At 36.0% G+C, this 17,385-nt stretch overlaps 1 protein-coding gene across 1 annotated transcript; it reads right to left on the bottom strand.

The window, feature by feature from the left end:
• Positions 1 to 698: 698 nt before the first annotated feature.
• LOC105348482 (nuclear pore complex protein Nup155) lies at positions 699 to 16,787 on the bottom strand. The gene is made up of 36 exons (XM_034458985.2): positions 16,715 to 16,787; positions 16,206 to 16,344; positions 15,899 to 16,036; positions 15,454 to 15,550; positions 15,198 to 15,268; positions 14,989 to 15,081; positions 14,512 to 14,672; positions 14,306 to 14,411; positions 14,125 to 14,198; positions 13,778 to 13,869; positions 13,570 to 13,667; positions 13,287 to 13,439; positions 12,846 to 12,946; positions 12,467 to 12,613; positions 12,187 to 12,297; positions 12,015 to 12,077; positions 11,807 to 11,924; positions 9,442 to 9,586; positions 9,177 to 9,243; positions 8,951 to 9,060; positions 8,786 to 8,859; positions 8,536 to 8,669; positions 8,365 to 8,430; positions 8,120 to 8,251; positions 7,946 to 8,023; positions 6,776 to 6,972; positions 6,538 to 6,688; positions 6,320 to 6,424; positions 6,050 to 6,204; positions 5,820 to 5,949; positions 5,560 to 5,673; positions 5,214 to 5,334; positions 4,967 to 5,077; positions 4,587 to 4,723; positions 4,363 to 4,469; positions 699 to 1,413 (listed from the first exon to the last, which is right to left on the bottom strand). The coding sequence occupies exons 2-36, from the start codon at positions 16,339 to 16,341 to the stop codon at positions 1,278 to 1,280; spliced, it is 4,029 nt and encodes a 1,342-aa protein (XP_034314876.2). The 5' UTR covers positions 16,342 to 16,344; positions 16,715 to 16,787; the 3' UTR covers positions 699 to 1,277.
• Positions 16,788 to 17,385: the final 598 nt, after the last annotated feature.

Here is a 17,385-nt window from a genome sequence, read left to right as displayed (position 1 = left end):
TGATCCTATTATTTTCTAATGGTTAAAAAATAGGGCCTGAGAGATTCCTCACGGATCAAGCTCTACATAAAAGCAAGAATGTTTGTAACAACTTGTTATCTATCAAAATACCATCTACATGTAAGCTACGAGGTTTTGCCCCCCACTGCTATCTTAGGTTATTTGGAATTGCAAATTTCTCTAATCAAAGATTCCCTGTGGGGGTCGTCGACCTCTAAAACACATCTTTACAATGTCAAGGTTACTCACGTAACGTGTACGGAGCAGTAAGCCTTGAAACTGTGGAAATGTACATATAGAGCAAAGCTTGGGTGAGGTTCGTTTAAATTTTGCATAGCGCGTAACTTTTGCGGTAAACGCAAAACTAACGCAAACGTTCATGATTCAAACTTCCGCTATAAACTGGCAAACAGACTCATAATGTTCGCATGAAGCGTTACATTTACTATAAGTTTGCATAAACACACTGCTATATTTTATCAGCGCTTTATATTACAGAAACGGCACGAAATAAATTATGCTAAGTTGCCTACGATGAGGAAAAGATCATGGAGGACTTGTCCAGTTGTAATTTGAACTCTGACTACTAGTATCCCATACTAAAATTAAATTTCTGTTTATACCGACTTAAAAATGAGACAACATCAAGTAATACAAGTTAAGCAATCTTACCAACAAAATAAAATTAGACACCATCATTTTCTGGTGGCAACACTTTTTTTTTTTATTAAGGATAAATCTAATGTGTCTAGACAAGAGATTAAAATGATCACAAAACAAGATTTATTATAAATACCTCTATTTATCAACAATTTCACATGTGAGTTAAACAGGCTACAACACTTTCAAACCTTACATGTCTTTTTCTCTTTTTTCTTTTTCTTTTTTGCAATTTTTTGTTCTTTCATGAAATCTTCTGATCACCTTTATGTCTTACACTGCACAGTGCTTGTAACAGCATTTTAATAAATACACGGAAACCTTGCTAAATTCAAAATGATGCAATTCATCTCATTAATTCTTGAACAAACTGTTACAAAATTGATTCATGGCATTTACAATGAGTACACAATATACAAACGTTAACAACAGATTTTTCCCTTGGTCTATCTCCATGAATCTATGGTCCACTAAAATTTCCTTCATAGTGTACATGTACATTAATGCTTCCTTCATATTTATAACCTTGTTCACTTCAATTGCATTAGTCCAAATTTTTCCGGCCACGACCTCCAAGGTGTAAAGGTGGGTCCTGCAGGGGTAATGAGTCCAGTGGTTCAGAACCTCTCGAGCTGAGCCTGAAGGCGCTTGAAGTGGCTGACCACCGCTGCCTGTTGGGGGGTGCTCATCATTGTCTGCAGGTCGACCAGGTAGTTTGAGACGTAGTCCAGACAGGTGGTGGTGAAGGGCCGCCTACAATTAGGAAACAGTGTTAAGTAAGGGTCAATACTGAGTAGTCAGGGTGAACAGTGAATAGTTGAGTAGTCAGGGTGAACAGTGAATAGTTAGGGTCAATGGTGAGTAGTCAAGGTGAACAGTGAATAGTTAGGGTCAATACTGAGTAGTCAGGGTAAACAGTGAATAGTTAGGGTCAATGGTGAGTAGTCAGGGTGAACAGTGAATAGTTAGGGTCAATAATGAGTAGTCAGGGTAAACAGTGAATAGTTAGGGTCAATTGTGAGTAGTCAGGGTGAACAGTGAATAGTTAGGGTCAATACTGAGTAGTCAGGGTAAACAGTGAATAGTTAGGGTCAATACTGAGTAGTCAGGTTGAACAGTGAATAGTTAGGGTCAATGGTGAGAAGTCAGGGTGAACAGTGAATAGTTAGGGTCAATGGTGAGAAGTCAGGGTGAACAGTGAATAGTTAGGGTCAATACTGAGTAGTCAGGGTAAACAGTGAATAGTTAGGGTCAATACTGAGTAGTCAGGGTGTACAGTGAATAGTTAGGGTCAATGGTGAGCAGTCATGGTAAACAGTGAATAGTTAAGGTCAATAATGAGTAGTCAGGGTGAACAGTGAATAGTTAGGGTCAATACTGAGTAGTCAGGGTAAACAGTGAATAGTTAGGGTCAATTGTGAGTAGTCAGGGTGAACAGTGAATAGTTAGGGTCAATACTCAGTAGTCAGGGTAAACAGTGAATAGTTAAGGTCAATGGTGAGTAGTCAGGGTGAACAGTGAATAGTTAAGGTCAATGGTGAGAAGTCAGGGTGAACAGTGAATAGTTTAGGGTCAATACTGAGTAGTCAGGGTAAACAGTGAATAGTTAGGGTCAATTGTGAGTAGTCAGGGTAAACAGTGAATAGTTAGGGTCAATAATGAGTAGTCAGGGTGAACAGTGAATAGTTTAGGGTCAATACTGAGTAGTCAGGGTAAACAGTGAATAGTTAGGGTCAATAATGAGTAGTCAGGGTGAACAGTGAATAGTTTAGGGTCAATACTGAGTAGTCAGGGTAAACAGTGAATAGTTAGGGTCAATAGTGAGCAGTCAGGGTAAACAGTGAATAGTTAGGGTCAATAATGAGTAGTCAGGGTGAACAGTGAATAGTTTAGGGTCAATACTGAGTAGTCAGGGTAAACAGTGAATAGTTAGGGTCAATTGTGAGTAGTCAGGGTGAACAGTGAATAGTTAAGGTCAATGGTGAGCAGTCAGGGTGAACAGTGAATAGTTAGGGTCAATACTGAGTAGTCAGGGTAAACAGTGAATAGTTAGGGTCAATTGTGAGTAGTCAGGGTGAACAGTGAATAGTTAGGGTCAATGGTGAGCAGTCAGGGTAAACAGTGAATAGTTAGGGTCAATAATGAGTAGTCAGGGTGAACAGTGAATAGTTTAGGGTCAATACTGAGTAGTCAGGGTAAACAGTGAATAGTTAGGGTCAATACTGAGTAGTCAGGTTGAACAGTGAATAGTTAGGGTCAATGGTGAGTAGTCAGGGTGAACAGTGAATAGTTAGGGTCAATGGTGAGTAGTCAGGTTGAACAGTGAATAGTTAGGGTCAATGGTGAGTAGTCAGGTTGAACAGTGAATAGTTTAGGGTCAATACTGAGTAGTCAGGGTGAACAGTGAATAGTTAGGGTCAATGGTGAGTAGTCAGGTTGAACAGTGAATAGTTAGGGTCAATGGTGAGTAGTCAGGTTGAACAGTGAATAGTTAGGGTCAATACTGAGTAGTCAGGGTGAACAGTGAATAGTTAGGGTCAATACTCAGTAGTCAGGGTAAACAGTGAATAGTTAAGGTCAATGGTGAGAAGTCAGGGTGAACAGTGAATAGTTAGGGTCAGTACTGAGAAGTCAGGGTGAATAGTGAATAGTTAGGGTCAATGGTTAGTAGTCAGGGTGAATAGTGAATAGTTAGGGTCAATGGTGAAAAGGTACATGTATGGTCAATGATTTGTAGTTAGGGTCAAATGGTATATAGTTAGGCACACTGGTGTGTAGTAAGTGTCAACGGTTTATGTTTACGGAAAATTGGGTGTAGTTACAGTTAATAGTGTAAAGTTTGGGTCAATGGTATGTAGTTAGGGTCACTGGTGTGTAGTTTTGGTCAATGGTAAATAGTAAGGGTCAGTGGTGTATAGTTAGGGTCAGTGATGTGTACCGGTAGTTAGGTCAATGGAGTGTAGTTAGGGTCAATGGTTTACAGTTGGGTCAGTGATGTGTAGTTAGGTCAATGGAGTGTAGTTAGGGTCAACGGTGAATGGTAAGGGTCAATGTTTAGTAGTTTGTGTCAATGGGTCAATGGTATGTAGTTTAGATCAATGTTGTGTAGTTAAGGTCAATGCTGAATGGTAAGGGTCAATGACATGTAGTTAGGGTCAATGGTGTGCAGTTAAGGTCAATGTTGTGTAGTTAAGGTCGATGGTGAGTGGTAAGGATCAATGGTGTGTAGTTTGGGTCAATGGTGTGTAGTAAGGTCAATGTGGTGTAGTTAGAGTCAATGGTGTGTAATAATGATCAGTTTTATACAGTATGTGAAAAAGATAACAAAAATACAGCTTTTCTTAATCAAATTATAAATTATATTAGAGAATGTTATGTTTTTGAATATATTTACATCAATTTTAATAAACAGATTTTTGTATACTTTGTGTAGACCAATGTTAATGCACTTTTTATAGATGTACCCATTCATCATTTCAAGAAACATACATGTAGCTAAAGATACTTTAAAGGTTACACATGTATACCAGGGTATGTACAAAACTTTTATATAATTGGTCTGCTCTAATATCTAGACTGTTTGAAAAATCAATAAAGGTTAGGTTTTTATAAAGCACTAGAATGTTTTTCAAATAATGGATATGATTAAAACAAACAAATTATGCTTTATTTCTCGATCATTCTAATTCAAGACATTGTTACCTTTCCACAGATGGGATGATTGCACGATTCTCACATATATGTGACAACAAATTATGTAAAACTTCCAACAATCTCAACGGCTTATGAACCTGCTGCCAATATGGGTCCTTCAAGAAATCAAGTTGTAAAACATTAAATAGAACAATTTGTAGAACTTAAGCATTTAATTCTTCATAAATAAACATGCATGATAAAATCTTATTACAAATCAATTAAATACACACCCTAGACTTGAACAGTCGGTCATATATTTCCATAAGCTTCAAAGGGGAGACACCAATATCCAGTAAAAGGAGAAAAACCCACTTTGTATTCAAATCTAAATCACAGCTTCTCTGCTCCAGGTATTTCACTAGGAAAGCTGCAAGAAAATCAAGTTTTTGTTTATATCAATACTTTAAGTACACAATGGCAAGTCTCACAGTTATCAGAATTCCTACCTTAATATTAACAGAGTATATACCGGTATATACATAAATATGAAAAACCTTTCCTCAAGATAAATTCTAGTTTTGAAAAAGTTGAATGAGTGAAGTATAGGCATTCAAATCTCCATGGAATTAGATACATATTGCATATTTTTACCACCATTAAAACAACATACCCAGGGGAAAGTATCTGTCTGATTTGATATACAATCTTCCTATCGGCAACAGAGTGTTATGTAGATTTGTTGCTCTCAGCTTCGAATTCATATTTGTGGTTGCTTCAATTTCTACAATATCAGAATAAAAGGCTAAAAATATAGGGGTAAAAACCATTAACATTTTCAATCTAGAAACAGGTAACTCTTCCAATTGCTTTTAGCACAAAGATAAAATCAGAGCTGCTATCAAATAATCATTAACAACCTTTGTCGACGATGTTCTGCCAGAGATTCTCAATGAGAGCTCCATCGTACAGACCAGCACAATGAACAATGGCCAGCTTACACTCAGAGAGGTCAAATCTGTCAGCAAACTCCTCATACAGCTGTAAACAGAAAAGAAAATAAGAATTTAAAAAAAAAGAACTTCAAAACACTGCTTCTCCTGATATTCACACATATATACCCCCCCCCCCCCCCAGTTAATATTCTTTGTCTGTGGTTTTAAAAATTAAAAAAAAAAAAATGTCATGAAAACACCAGGTCTGAAGATTCAGGATTTGATCATAAGAAAGAAGTCAGTAAAGGTTCTGACTGATGAGAGCACACACCCTAGTCAGGTCCATGAGCTCCGAGTCTAGACTGGTAAGAGCGTACTGAACGTTGAGTATGTTACTGGGGAGTTTACCCACCGCCCTCTGAACCTGGAGCTGTAGACGTGCCACCTGCAACCACAAACCATAAAATAATAAACAACTAAGGTCAGATTCAACATTCTCAAATCAAATTCAAATGACAATTTATTTTTTTAATAAGTACATGCATTCATCATTAATCATAAATATATATAGTACAAGTCAGTATGTTCAACCTCCATTTTCTCTTCCAGTTCATGCAGGAATTCTCCCTCCACTGCCGAGCTGGTCCGAGTGGAGGAACTTTTGGCACACATGATAGATCTAGACAGGTACTCTATTCTCTGCTGAAGGTTAACATCGGTCCTAAAAAATCATGTTATAATCCAAATGAATTACACATTCTGCATTTAAGATTCCCTTTTTTTTAATGAATGAGTAAATGGTTTGTAGTTTGCGCACTTACCCATGTCTCTCAGCCAGTCGTGACAGAATTCTGGCTGCTGCCGAAAAGTTTTTACATTTCTCGTAATACTTCCACAACATGTCCAACGCCCCTATAGCCTCTGATGGACAGGTGGCCTTTCTTTTTAAATATGGCTCAATGAAAGGAGTCTGCACCTGTGAAAGAACCAGTAATACACGTACAATATGCTTCAAATAAATCAATTCAATTTAACGCACTATCTATTTATATCTGTATTATTCAGTACATTTAATGATACTGTAAATGTACCTCTAACAGCTTCTCTGTGAGACTGGCATTGAAGAACCAGTCATAGAGAGCCACATGGAACAACTCATCATCCGACTTCAGTGACATTCTGAAAACATCCTCTTTCTACCAAATAAATGAAAAAGAGATTAATACACATAAACAAGTGACACAACATACACATGTACATGAATTGTGCAAGAAGATAATATTCACAGCTTCAGCTGAACAAATCTTACGTGTTTTTCAGCATCATATGTTGTCATCCTGTTGGGGTCAGGCTGGGGGGGAGGCCCTGGAGATTTGGGAACACTGGGGGCATGAGGGTGTGACACACTGGCAGAGAGCAGGTACGCCAAGGTGTCTGTTATACAGTTGTAAGACTCCATCCTGTAGGATAAGGGGTCATTATTAGAGTAACACATTTAAGTACACTCTCAACTAAAAATCTAAAATGGTTTTCTATAAATCAAGTACCTGGACATGAAAGCGGTCATTCCTTGGATGTCCTCCTGGGGCTCCCCACTCCTGTAGTAATGCAGGGCCAGGTTCTGGGGGTCCCTCTTCTTGGCCAAGGTCAGACAGAGGTCGACAATACCAGTGTAGAAATGGACCAAAGCAAACTGGTTACAAACCACTGGTAGCTGTAGGGGCTGGGACACCTCCTTGTACAGCTAAAACATCAAAACAGGGCCGCTTATAATACATGTTTGTGCAGAAGCAGTTATAAACTTACAATGTTAAGTTACATAAACAAGATATCTGTGAGCCAATGCTCACTAGTGATACCCCCGCTCTGATGTGAATATGCAAAATAAGCAAAGTCGACATTTAACAGAAAGCTGGCATCCGATTGGTACAGAAATATATCCCACAATATGGCATGCCTAAACAAATAGTGTGTTAAAATTTCAAACATCTGCGATAAATAGCTGCTGAAAAATCTTTGAGGAAAATTTGTTTGAAAATTTTGGCTAAAATAAACAAAGTACTCATTTAACAGGAAGATGACGTCCGATTGGTACAAAAATATATCCCACAATATGGCATGCCTTAAAAAATACTGTGTTAAAATTTAAAGCACCTCCGATAAATAGCTGCTGAGAAATCTTTGACGAAAATTTGTTTGAAAATTTTGGCAAAAAAATAAACAAAGTCATTATTTAACAGGAAGTTGACGTTTGATTGATACAAAAATATATCCCACAATATGGCATGCCTAAACAAATAGTGTGTTAAAATTTCAAGCATCTGCGATAAATAGTTGCTGAGATAAATGCGACAGAAATTTTTGTTACGGACGGACGGACAGACGGACGGACGGACGGACAGACAGACACACAAGGGTAAAACAGTATACCCCCTCTCCTTCGGAGCGGGGGTATAATAATAAGATTTATTTGTACAGTGTACAGCTGTAACATCAAAATATGGCTGATTATATCATACACATGAAACAGTTAGTTAAAATGTTAAATTGCATTAGAAGTGAGACTTCTTATTTACAGTCATAACATCAAAATGTTGCTGCTTATAGTACATTTGTATATGCATGAAGTGGTCATAAAATTAAGCAGAGTTTAATTGCATTAAAAATGAGACTTTGATCTTGGTGTTGATTGAACTTTCATTTATCACATCACCTACTTTCAATGCCTCGTTTAACTGTGTCATCTTCTCGTTCTGATTCTGATTGACTTTGGCAGCTTGCAAGAGCTCATTAGCCTGTAAAAGATAAATAATTTGTTATCAATCAAGCAGTTCTACCATGACAAAATTTAAAACATTAAAGGATATAAAACATGCATGATCTACGTGTACCTTTGAACAAGTGGCATCATCGGAGCTATAAAGAGATGGGCACACTTCTCTCAGTCTACAACTTATGGCATCAATAGTAGCATTGTCGTCAAGGTAGCGATCGATCAAACAGGTGATCAAAGATGCACACATCTATAATGTACATACATGTATTCGTAAAATACAATAATACTCCATGTTTCTTTCAAAATTATATAGTCTTATTAACAGACATTTGATTGAATGGTTGGTTACCAACACCATACCTCTTTTCCAGTTGCATGAGTTGAAAGTTGTTTAAAACTCATTCCTCTCAGCTGATTCTGTTGGTCCTAAACACAAAAAAATGTCAAATTCAATAAAATTGTTAAAATTTTTATTTTATTTTTAAAAGAAAGGGGGGGAGGGGGTAATATTTAATCTTTCAGATATTGTACCTTGGACAGTGTGGAGACAATGATGTGGAGTTGGTGATCCACCAAAATCCTCCACAGCCCCAGCACCTCCTCCACACGTCTGATCAGGTCATTAATGTGTTGCAATGACACCTTCTCCATTTTCTGGGCCTCCGCTGCAACAGGATTAAACAGATATGTGAAACAAACAACGCAAAAAACTTCCCATAATAAACTTGTCTCTGATGAAGCACATGTTTGTAGGTTGTAAAAAATCCTGAAATCTTTGAACCTTGCAACTTTTTACGTCCTTGTTCATCCATGTGTCCCATCATGTGTGGAGAGAATGGAACTTGTGACATCATCCTACAACCACATACAGATTATACTATTTATCTATAGCAATATGTGCACACTGAGATTGCTGACATTGTTTTTGTTATATTAATCATCTCACCCTTCTGATGGTCCAGTGTCAAACCTGGAGTTGAATTCCACAAAGTCTGAGAGCCCTCTAACATTTTCAAGTATTTTGTTCAAATCATCGCCATTTATTCTGCTCGTTAACTGAAACAAATAATATCAAAGTAGATTAAAGTGGATATTACATGCTTGACTTGATATTTCCATATTCTCTCAATATCAATATATAGTATAATTACAGTTAAAGGTGAAATACTCACATAATTTGTGATTCCTTGTGAGGTCTGACAAGGATAATCTGTGGTAACATTATTTTCCCAAATGGACCTGTATAACACAATAAATCATTCATCTATTTACAAAGACTTTTCTAGTTTGAAAAGTTTACTAAAACCAAAGAAATACTCATTGACAAGAACTTACCACTGAAGTGCACATGCATAGAGCTATAGCGTTTTGAATACATGTATACTGTAGTTACTTTTTTGTTGTATAAAATCTCTACTTTCTATTGGTCATACACACCTGAGAATTCTGGCCAGGTACAGACAGATCCCATTGTGTTTCCCTGAGAAGATAATCTCCTGGGTGATGTTGGGTCCTGGCGTCATGGCAGGGTGAAAGTAGGGATGACCCATTCCTGGAGCTGGTGTAGATGTCTGGTGAAGGCCTAAATACTCAAACAACAATTATACAGCCATGTACTAAGAATATGAACCGGAGAAAATTGACATTAAAAATATCAGGGCTCAAAGTAGACTTTTAGACAAATTAATCCTAAATTGAATTTAACTTGCCATTTTCAAATTTAGGTCACCAAAAGTGAAACTTAAGGTAATTATCCATACGTCACAAAACAACGTCTGACGTAATTCAGGCGTTATTACGTCTTGTCCGTGCCCGATCTAATTGAGAGCTAGCGTTAAAAGGTGTAATTTAACGAGGCCGGGTCTAATTTGTTCTGAAATCAAGCTGACCTAGAAATTGATTCAAAACAAAGCTATTCAAAATACTGACAACTGCAATCAATTAGGCCTATTAATCAGCGAAATGAAAACTTGACTGGGTTGTGTCGATTGCGTACTCGTTTTGAAAATATAGACCTCTTACTGTTTTCCTGCATAAACATCAATGCATTATAAGGTTGAATTTAATCCAAATATTTGAACATTAATCCCCAAAAGTCCATAAACACCCAAAATGAAATCCTGACCGAGATCTATTCCAGTGCATAAGGGAGATAAATACACAAGGGGAAATAATTTGACCGATATCATCTTTATCCTTTTCGCTTAGCAACGAGCATATATATATTTTCCACACAAAAAATGTTTTTAGAATTAAAACCATACGCCGAAGAAAAGTTATTTCATTTTAAGAACAGTCTTTAAACCAGTTAAAAAAAGGTTGAATAGAGGTTTGTCTTAAAAGCATATCAGGTAGTTAGCATTATCCACGCGTGTCACTGCAATTTCTAAATACCGATCTCGATCCATTATACTTAAAGATTCCAAAAGAAACCATCTTTTGCGATTTAAATAATACAGATTAATCAACAGTTTGTTTAAATCATGTTTTCTATTTAACAATAAACTAAACATATTTTTTTAGAGTGATGAAATGATAAACCTATGCACAATTTTATTTTTACGGATCTTTTTTCAAAATATATATTTTAATGTTCTTTACCAAAAATACGCCCATTGTGATCCTGAAAAGGCGGGTCCTTTGGGTAATTTTATTTCCAATTGATTAAGGACGTTAGGGGGTAAATAATATCAATATTTCAGAGAATTCTGTACGCAAATAAAATTACAAGAGCTTAAATTCGCTTTGAAAATTTAAATCATTTTATCTCATTTGTTAGCAGATTTATCTATATTTTAATAAATAAGCAAGTGAACAAAAAATTATTTGTTTTGAAATGATAATTCCTTCATTTTACATAGGATACAAGTCAAAAAATGATTTTGTGAAAGTAAAATTTCATGCTTAGGCCTAGATTCATTATGTATGAAAAAAGCGCCGTTTTCCGCAATCGGTTCTATTTTTAGGCACGGCCATAGCTTTAATGATACCGATGGACCAGCCAAATGAGTAAAATTTGATAAGATCATATGCTCATATACATGTTTGAAAAATATGAAAAAAATCTGTACGCATTTTATTTATCAAGTAGGGTATGGACCTTTACCTTAATGTAGCATTAAGATATCTGCATATTTTCTCTCATCAAATTATTAAAGAAGTGTATTGTTAAAAAGGTTTTATTTATTGCACATTTCACGTCTGGCAAAAACATTATCTAGAAGTATTTTTTTACACTGTTTCTTGGGAGACACGTCAACTAAATCTCCAATAGTGTACATTTTTTTGAGTGTATATATAAAACAATAATCTCTTATGAAGTTATTTTACACCGGCGTAATAAAATAAGTTTACCTTCTTGTTATGTTAAAGTCTCACAAACATTGCTAAACATGTTTTTCTCACACATTTTTGCATGTAAAACTTCTATTGGACAAAGTACTTTCTTTTTATATACTAATATAGGAGGATTAGGACTGATACAAACCATGTTTTTTAATAGTACACAATTTGTTTATTTTGAAAGAATTTTTAAAATGACCCAGGCGGATATATTTTTGGTTGCCATTTGGTGGCTGGCTATCAGTTTAAGTCGCAAAACCTAAATTTAAGTCGCAAATGTGACCTATTTAGTCACAACTTTGAGCCCTTAAGATAAACGAGCAAGCTTGAAAATTTCAATAAGGACATGCACATAAGCCTGTAAAATCATTACTCTTCAAAATAGTACTGAGGAAAGAAATTAATTCAATTGTAATGATTTGCTGGTAGTTGTTTTTCTGTAGAAATCAAAATGAAATACCCATGGCTCCCAGATTACTTGGCATCATACGACCATCTGTACCCATTGCTGACCCAGTGAAACTCAGCTGGGGCTCACCCCCATACATAAAGAAGGCCATGGTAGCCCAGGTGGCAACCTGCAAGATTTTTGTATACAAGTTGGTTTTCCATGACTCATAAAAACATCAATGAATGACAAAAAACAAATCCAGAACTGTACTCCATACCTGTTGATCTGCTGCTATCCTAGAACAGGCTAAAATAAGGCATGTAGAACAAGCTTGCTCAAGCTGAAAGAGAAAACAAGAAGGATTTAATATTCTGTTTTCATAATCTTTTAAATCATTCTTCTCAGCAATAACCGACACAAGAATTGGGCTAGTTAGCCAAGGTTCCGACCTTGTGAAGTCTGAAGAAGGCCTTGACCTCCTCAGCGTCTGGGCCCTGGCAATCTATCAACAGCTGGCGCAGCTGGTCAACGGGACGCATCTTGGTGAAGATGTGACTTCCCTGAAATCAATCAAGATCTTTTTTACGTAAAATGTTAAGGATAGAAAAAACATGCAGCTGCTTCTGTATTATCTGTAAACAAGTAACATAATGGGTTTTGTATGCTGATATACAAAAATTCACATTAATGGTAAGTCATCGACATAATAAAAGATATTTCACTGATTACCTGGGCGCTGAGGAGAACAAACTGGCGGGGAGGCTGTGAGTGCTGGGTAACCACTGTGGGAGGGTCGGGTTTATCCACGGTAGTGGGGCTCTCCCCTGAGGTGACTTCACACATAGCCCAGGTACGACCCTCTATAGCAACAGTGCTCTGTTCAAAACAAAGTACACATTAAACATTATATACCATCCAAGCACAAACTAACATATATGACAAAAGGAAATTAATAGAAATAAATGAGGTGAACATATAAAACTGAGAATATACCCAATGTATAAAATCATTATTTCAATTCATGAGGTACATACACTTCTTGTTTGTAATCAAACATGCTAGAGAGTTCTTTGTACATCAACCAGTGAAGTGAGTGAGTTAGACTTACATGAGCTTCCATCAGTTGTACTTGGAATGGGAACGAGTCGTTACTGACTGTCCACAATAGGTCACTGTCCTCAGACTGGGAGGCCACCAGAAGCAAGGTGCCTGGAACAAAGAGAGGCCAAAATATACAGCTTTTCACAATCATCAGATGAACTTAAAATATGAATTTACACATAATTCCATGTATATGTTACATGGGGGATTAAGCATCAAACTAAAGCATTACTGTTTACAGCTGATAAGGAAAATAAATGTACATGTCAAATCATACTCCTAAATCAAGGTAATACATTACAGTTACCTGTGTTAAATGTACTAAAAAGAATTTCTCCATGAGTTCCATACAAATTTCATGCAGTTTGCACACCCAGATTCAAGCAGAAACTTTCTGTCATACATTTCTATTTTGTATCCACAATAATGTATTTCATGATAACAATACCTTTCTTGTGATAAGCCATGTGAACATTCTGTGGTTTGTGAACAGTGGTTGAGGCTGAGAACCCTGGCGGCAAGCGAACATGAACCAGAGTTAGCATACATGGCCGCCCCTTGTTGTTACCGAACGGGTTGGTCGTGAAATACAGTCGAACCCCTATAGCAAAATGGAAAGAAAAAAAATATTATACTAAGGACTAATGAATTTCATTTCATGAAATAGGGAATTTACTGACTGACTTTAAAGGTAACAAATCAATCTGAAGATATAGACCAAAAGAACGTACCCGTTTTTGTGATAGCCACCAGATGAATGTTTCCAGACTCTGACTTTGTCAAGGCACTGATGTGAACAATGGGCTTGAAGTTCGAGCGCTCAACAGTCCTGAAAACAGAGAGTGGTATACAATATATATACATTATAACACAATATACATGAAATAAATGTAAAAATACTCTTAACATGCATTCAGGATTGAACATTTTCAAATCTACCTTGCTATAAGAGAGGCGCTGTGTACTGTGTTGTTCAGAGGAATAGATGCGACCTTGCCCATACTCTTCCCATCCTGTCCAAGGTCAAACACCTAAAACAGAACCCACAATTACCAAAAGAATTTACAGTAATACTTTTAAAATATATGAAATTGTTTTAAATTCATGGGGGTAGAGTTTTGTGGCTGTCAGCTTTTTCAACAGGTTTATGGGAATGCAAACTTTGTGGATTCATTCTCTTTCATGAACAATGATGTGTTACATAATTTGTTGAGTGGATAAGGGATCCCCCATAAAATCCAAGAGTGTAAATCCATGCATTGAAATGACTGCATCATCAGACATACCTGAATTGTTCCTTTTTCTGTACAGGCATACAAAATATTTCTTGAATCATCTAGACTCAGTTGGAGCAAAGGATCTGTGAAAATCGACAGAGCACAGAATGTAGCAATTTGTTATTAAAGTGAATCAGTACAAACATTTGTTGATAGGAAATTTGAACTCCAAAAAGTGTTTTGGACTTACCATCTTCGCTGAAGGAGAAGTTGAGAAAAGATGGCACAAGGAAAGACAATGTGCTGGTTGAGTGGTTGATTTTTCTGCACTTTCTACTGAACCAGCCATCATCTGCCTATTAAAATAATTAAATAAAAGATTTCTAAATGATTCCATCTTCTACATGTAATCACCAGTTCATTATTTATTTTAAAAAATCTGTTAATAGATCTAACCTGGTAGACTAACTCGTACAAACAACCATCTTTGCCTGCCATGAAGATTCTCCCGTTGGGGGCCCCAGTGATGCTGACAATGTACGTGTTGTCTGTGGGGATTGAGAACAAAGGCTCGGGAAGGAGGTGCATCTCACCACTACCGCTGTCTGACGTAGCACCTGTAACAGATAATCATTGTAATATACATGTATGCAAATATGTTACATGTGTATTTTTAGAAGTAATTACAGGTATATACAAAGCTATGATTTAATAAATCATGATTCTAAAACAATTCTTCAAGATGGGAATAAAAATGAACTGTATGACCCAAAATTCTTAGTTTATATTAAATAATTGTAAAGAAAATGTATGTATTGAAAATTTGAAATGTTTGTATTATATTATTATTACAAGTATAATTTTCTATGCATTGAATACTCAAACTACTTACTTTTTTTTTTATATAGAAATAAAAAAAAAAAGGTATCATACCATCATATGGTCTAGAAAAGCTGACCCCCAGTAAGACAATGTCCACAGGAGTGGCAAGGCAGAGTAGGTACTGGATGTGGGGCTGGAATATACCTAACAACACAAACATTTTCTCATCACATGTAAACATTATAATCTGATATGAATGAATAGTTTCATAATAAATTCATCTACATCATCTCCATTAGAGACCACAGAGTTTGACCTACCCTGCTTGGGTTTGACTAGGGCAGCACTCAGTATGGTCTCGTTTAATCCATCAAAGTAAGCAAGGTCTGTTCTGAAAGCAGATGTAATAAAATGAGTAGATACATGCACTTTATCCTTGTACCTCAATAATTACTCATTTCATTGCCATAAGAAAGCTTCTAATGACACCACCACAAATGCCAGGTTGGAAAACGTTTTATTCATTTAATTTACACCTTGCATAAAAAATAATTAGCCGAATAGTTAATTATTTACCCATCTTCATATCTCCAGACAAAGATGTCACTGTCAATGGTTAGCCATGCTCTCTCAATGGAGGGAAACAAACCCATCATACAATTACACTGCATACCTGGCTCACAGTTAAGAATTGTCATAACCTGTGCTATCACATGGCAAAAGCTATTCCATATAAAATATTGACATGAATAAATTAACAGGATTCCTGATCCCTTCATTATTATTGGTGCAAGTATTCGCAAAATGTTTTAAAGTAATTAGAAAATTTTCACGTTACTTTTTAATAAGTAGATTAAGATATGCCTGATTTTTATTCTCCTAATGGTAACACAACTTTAAATTTAGTATTAATACTTATTATCAGGAAAATGGCATTTGGTATTTAAAAATCTTCAGTCAAATCTGTTAGTCATTCAAACGGATTATTTTGTTTGCATCAGTTAATTCTGGACAAGGATACGCCCAAATTGCTCCACCAGCTCTGGGGGTAGAGGGACCCTTTTCACATTACAAATCTCACACAGACTCTCGATAGAAATACCAGCTTCCGGTAAACTGGGATAATCCAGCTCATTCAATCCACTCAAACTTGGCTGATCTGAAATATATAGGATTTTCTAAAGGTTTAAAGCAAAAAGCTGCAAATATAAAGTAACAAGAATGAAATAACATAAAAAACTAAGATATTGTGTCATTAAGTAAACTATCATTTCATAGAGAAATTTGTCCAGATAAATAGAGTCCCTTTTCTTTTTGCCTGTTCTTACTGTGAATAGGAACTTTGAGTTGATCCGAAAGATCCTGATAACTTCTGTCATCCTGAAGCTGTTTGTCCACCTGTCGGGCTGCATTCTCCATCCAGTCCTGGTGGGAGAACTGTGGTGAACCCATGAACGAAGACATACTCTGAAAATCAACAGTAACTCAACAGATCAAAGGAGACCAGAGACATATATATATTCTTGACAAAAGACAAAGCAGTAAAACTACTGAAAAGAGTTGATTTCTATAACTTATATAACATTAAAATCAATACCTTAGATGATAGGACTGAGACGATATTGTATTAAGGTATGAACCTTTAACTACAATGTTTTACAGAGAAAATGTTTAAACAACATTAGTCAATAAAAAAATTCAAGTGAAAACTGAGCTGGACTTTTAAATAGTGGGAGCAAAATATTCTAATAAAATCATAAACATGCTACTGCATTATAGTTAGTATGTTTATCGATACAAACGGTATTCTTAAATCAAATTATCAAATTTAGCGTACCTCTGGATACTTTCACTTCAGCATGTGCCGCCAAATTTTAAACCGGAAACTAAGTCAGTAAAGTGTTTGCTAAACTTAGAACATCGGACCAGGGAAATCCGGATAAGTTATCGACCGTAGACAATCTAGTTGCGGGTCGTGAACTATAAAATGTTCGTTGAAAATAGTTTACATCAGTAAAACTAGACTTAACGGTTAAGAATCATCGGTTTTTTAAAATGGTAATCTTAATTTATCTCTCTTTATTTTGCTGATTAATTATCAGCAAAATAAAGAGAGATAAATTAAGATTACCATTTAAAAATCCAAATGTTTATGCGGCACGCCAAAATCACAAAAATGAGCTAACCATATGGGCGAATTTATTAATCAAAAACTAGTTCGAGTTAAGGTTTATGGTTTGATAATAGTTTCATATCTATTTGAAACCAGTTGGGTGGTCTGAAGGTTTAGCACTAAATGGAAAGTTAGTTTAGAAAAATGGCTGTCATTGCAATCGCATGACTACTGGATTTAAAGAAGATAATTTTTGAACTCATCTACATTTGCATGAAAGTCTTTATTAAACAGTGCAGACAATTTTTTTCCTGGCAATACCCACATATTAAGTTATTCTACGAACCCATTGCAAAATTGGCTTTTTACACCATATCAATATTTTGGAAAGTGAA

The sequence above is a fragment of the Magallana gigas genome, chromosome 7 (genome assembly GCF_963853765.1).
Source record: "Magallana gigas chromosome 7, xbMagGiga1.1, whole genome shotgun sequence".
NCBI classification, from domain to species: domain Eukaryota; kingdom Metazoa; phylum Mollusca; class Bivalvia; order Ostreida; family Ostreidae; genus Magallana; species Magallana gigas.
Note: the sequence above shows the minus strand (reverse complement) of the source record. Positions and strands in the feature narration are given on the sequence as shown.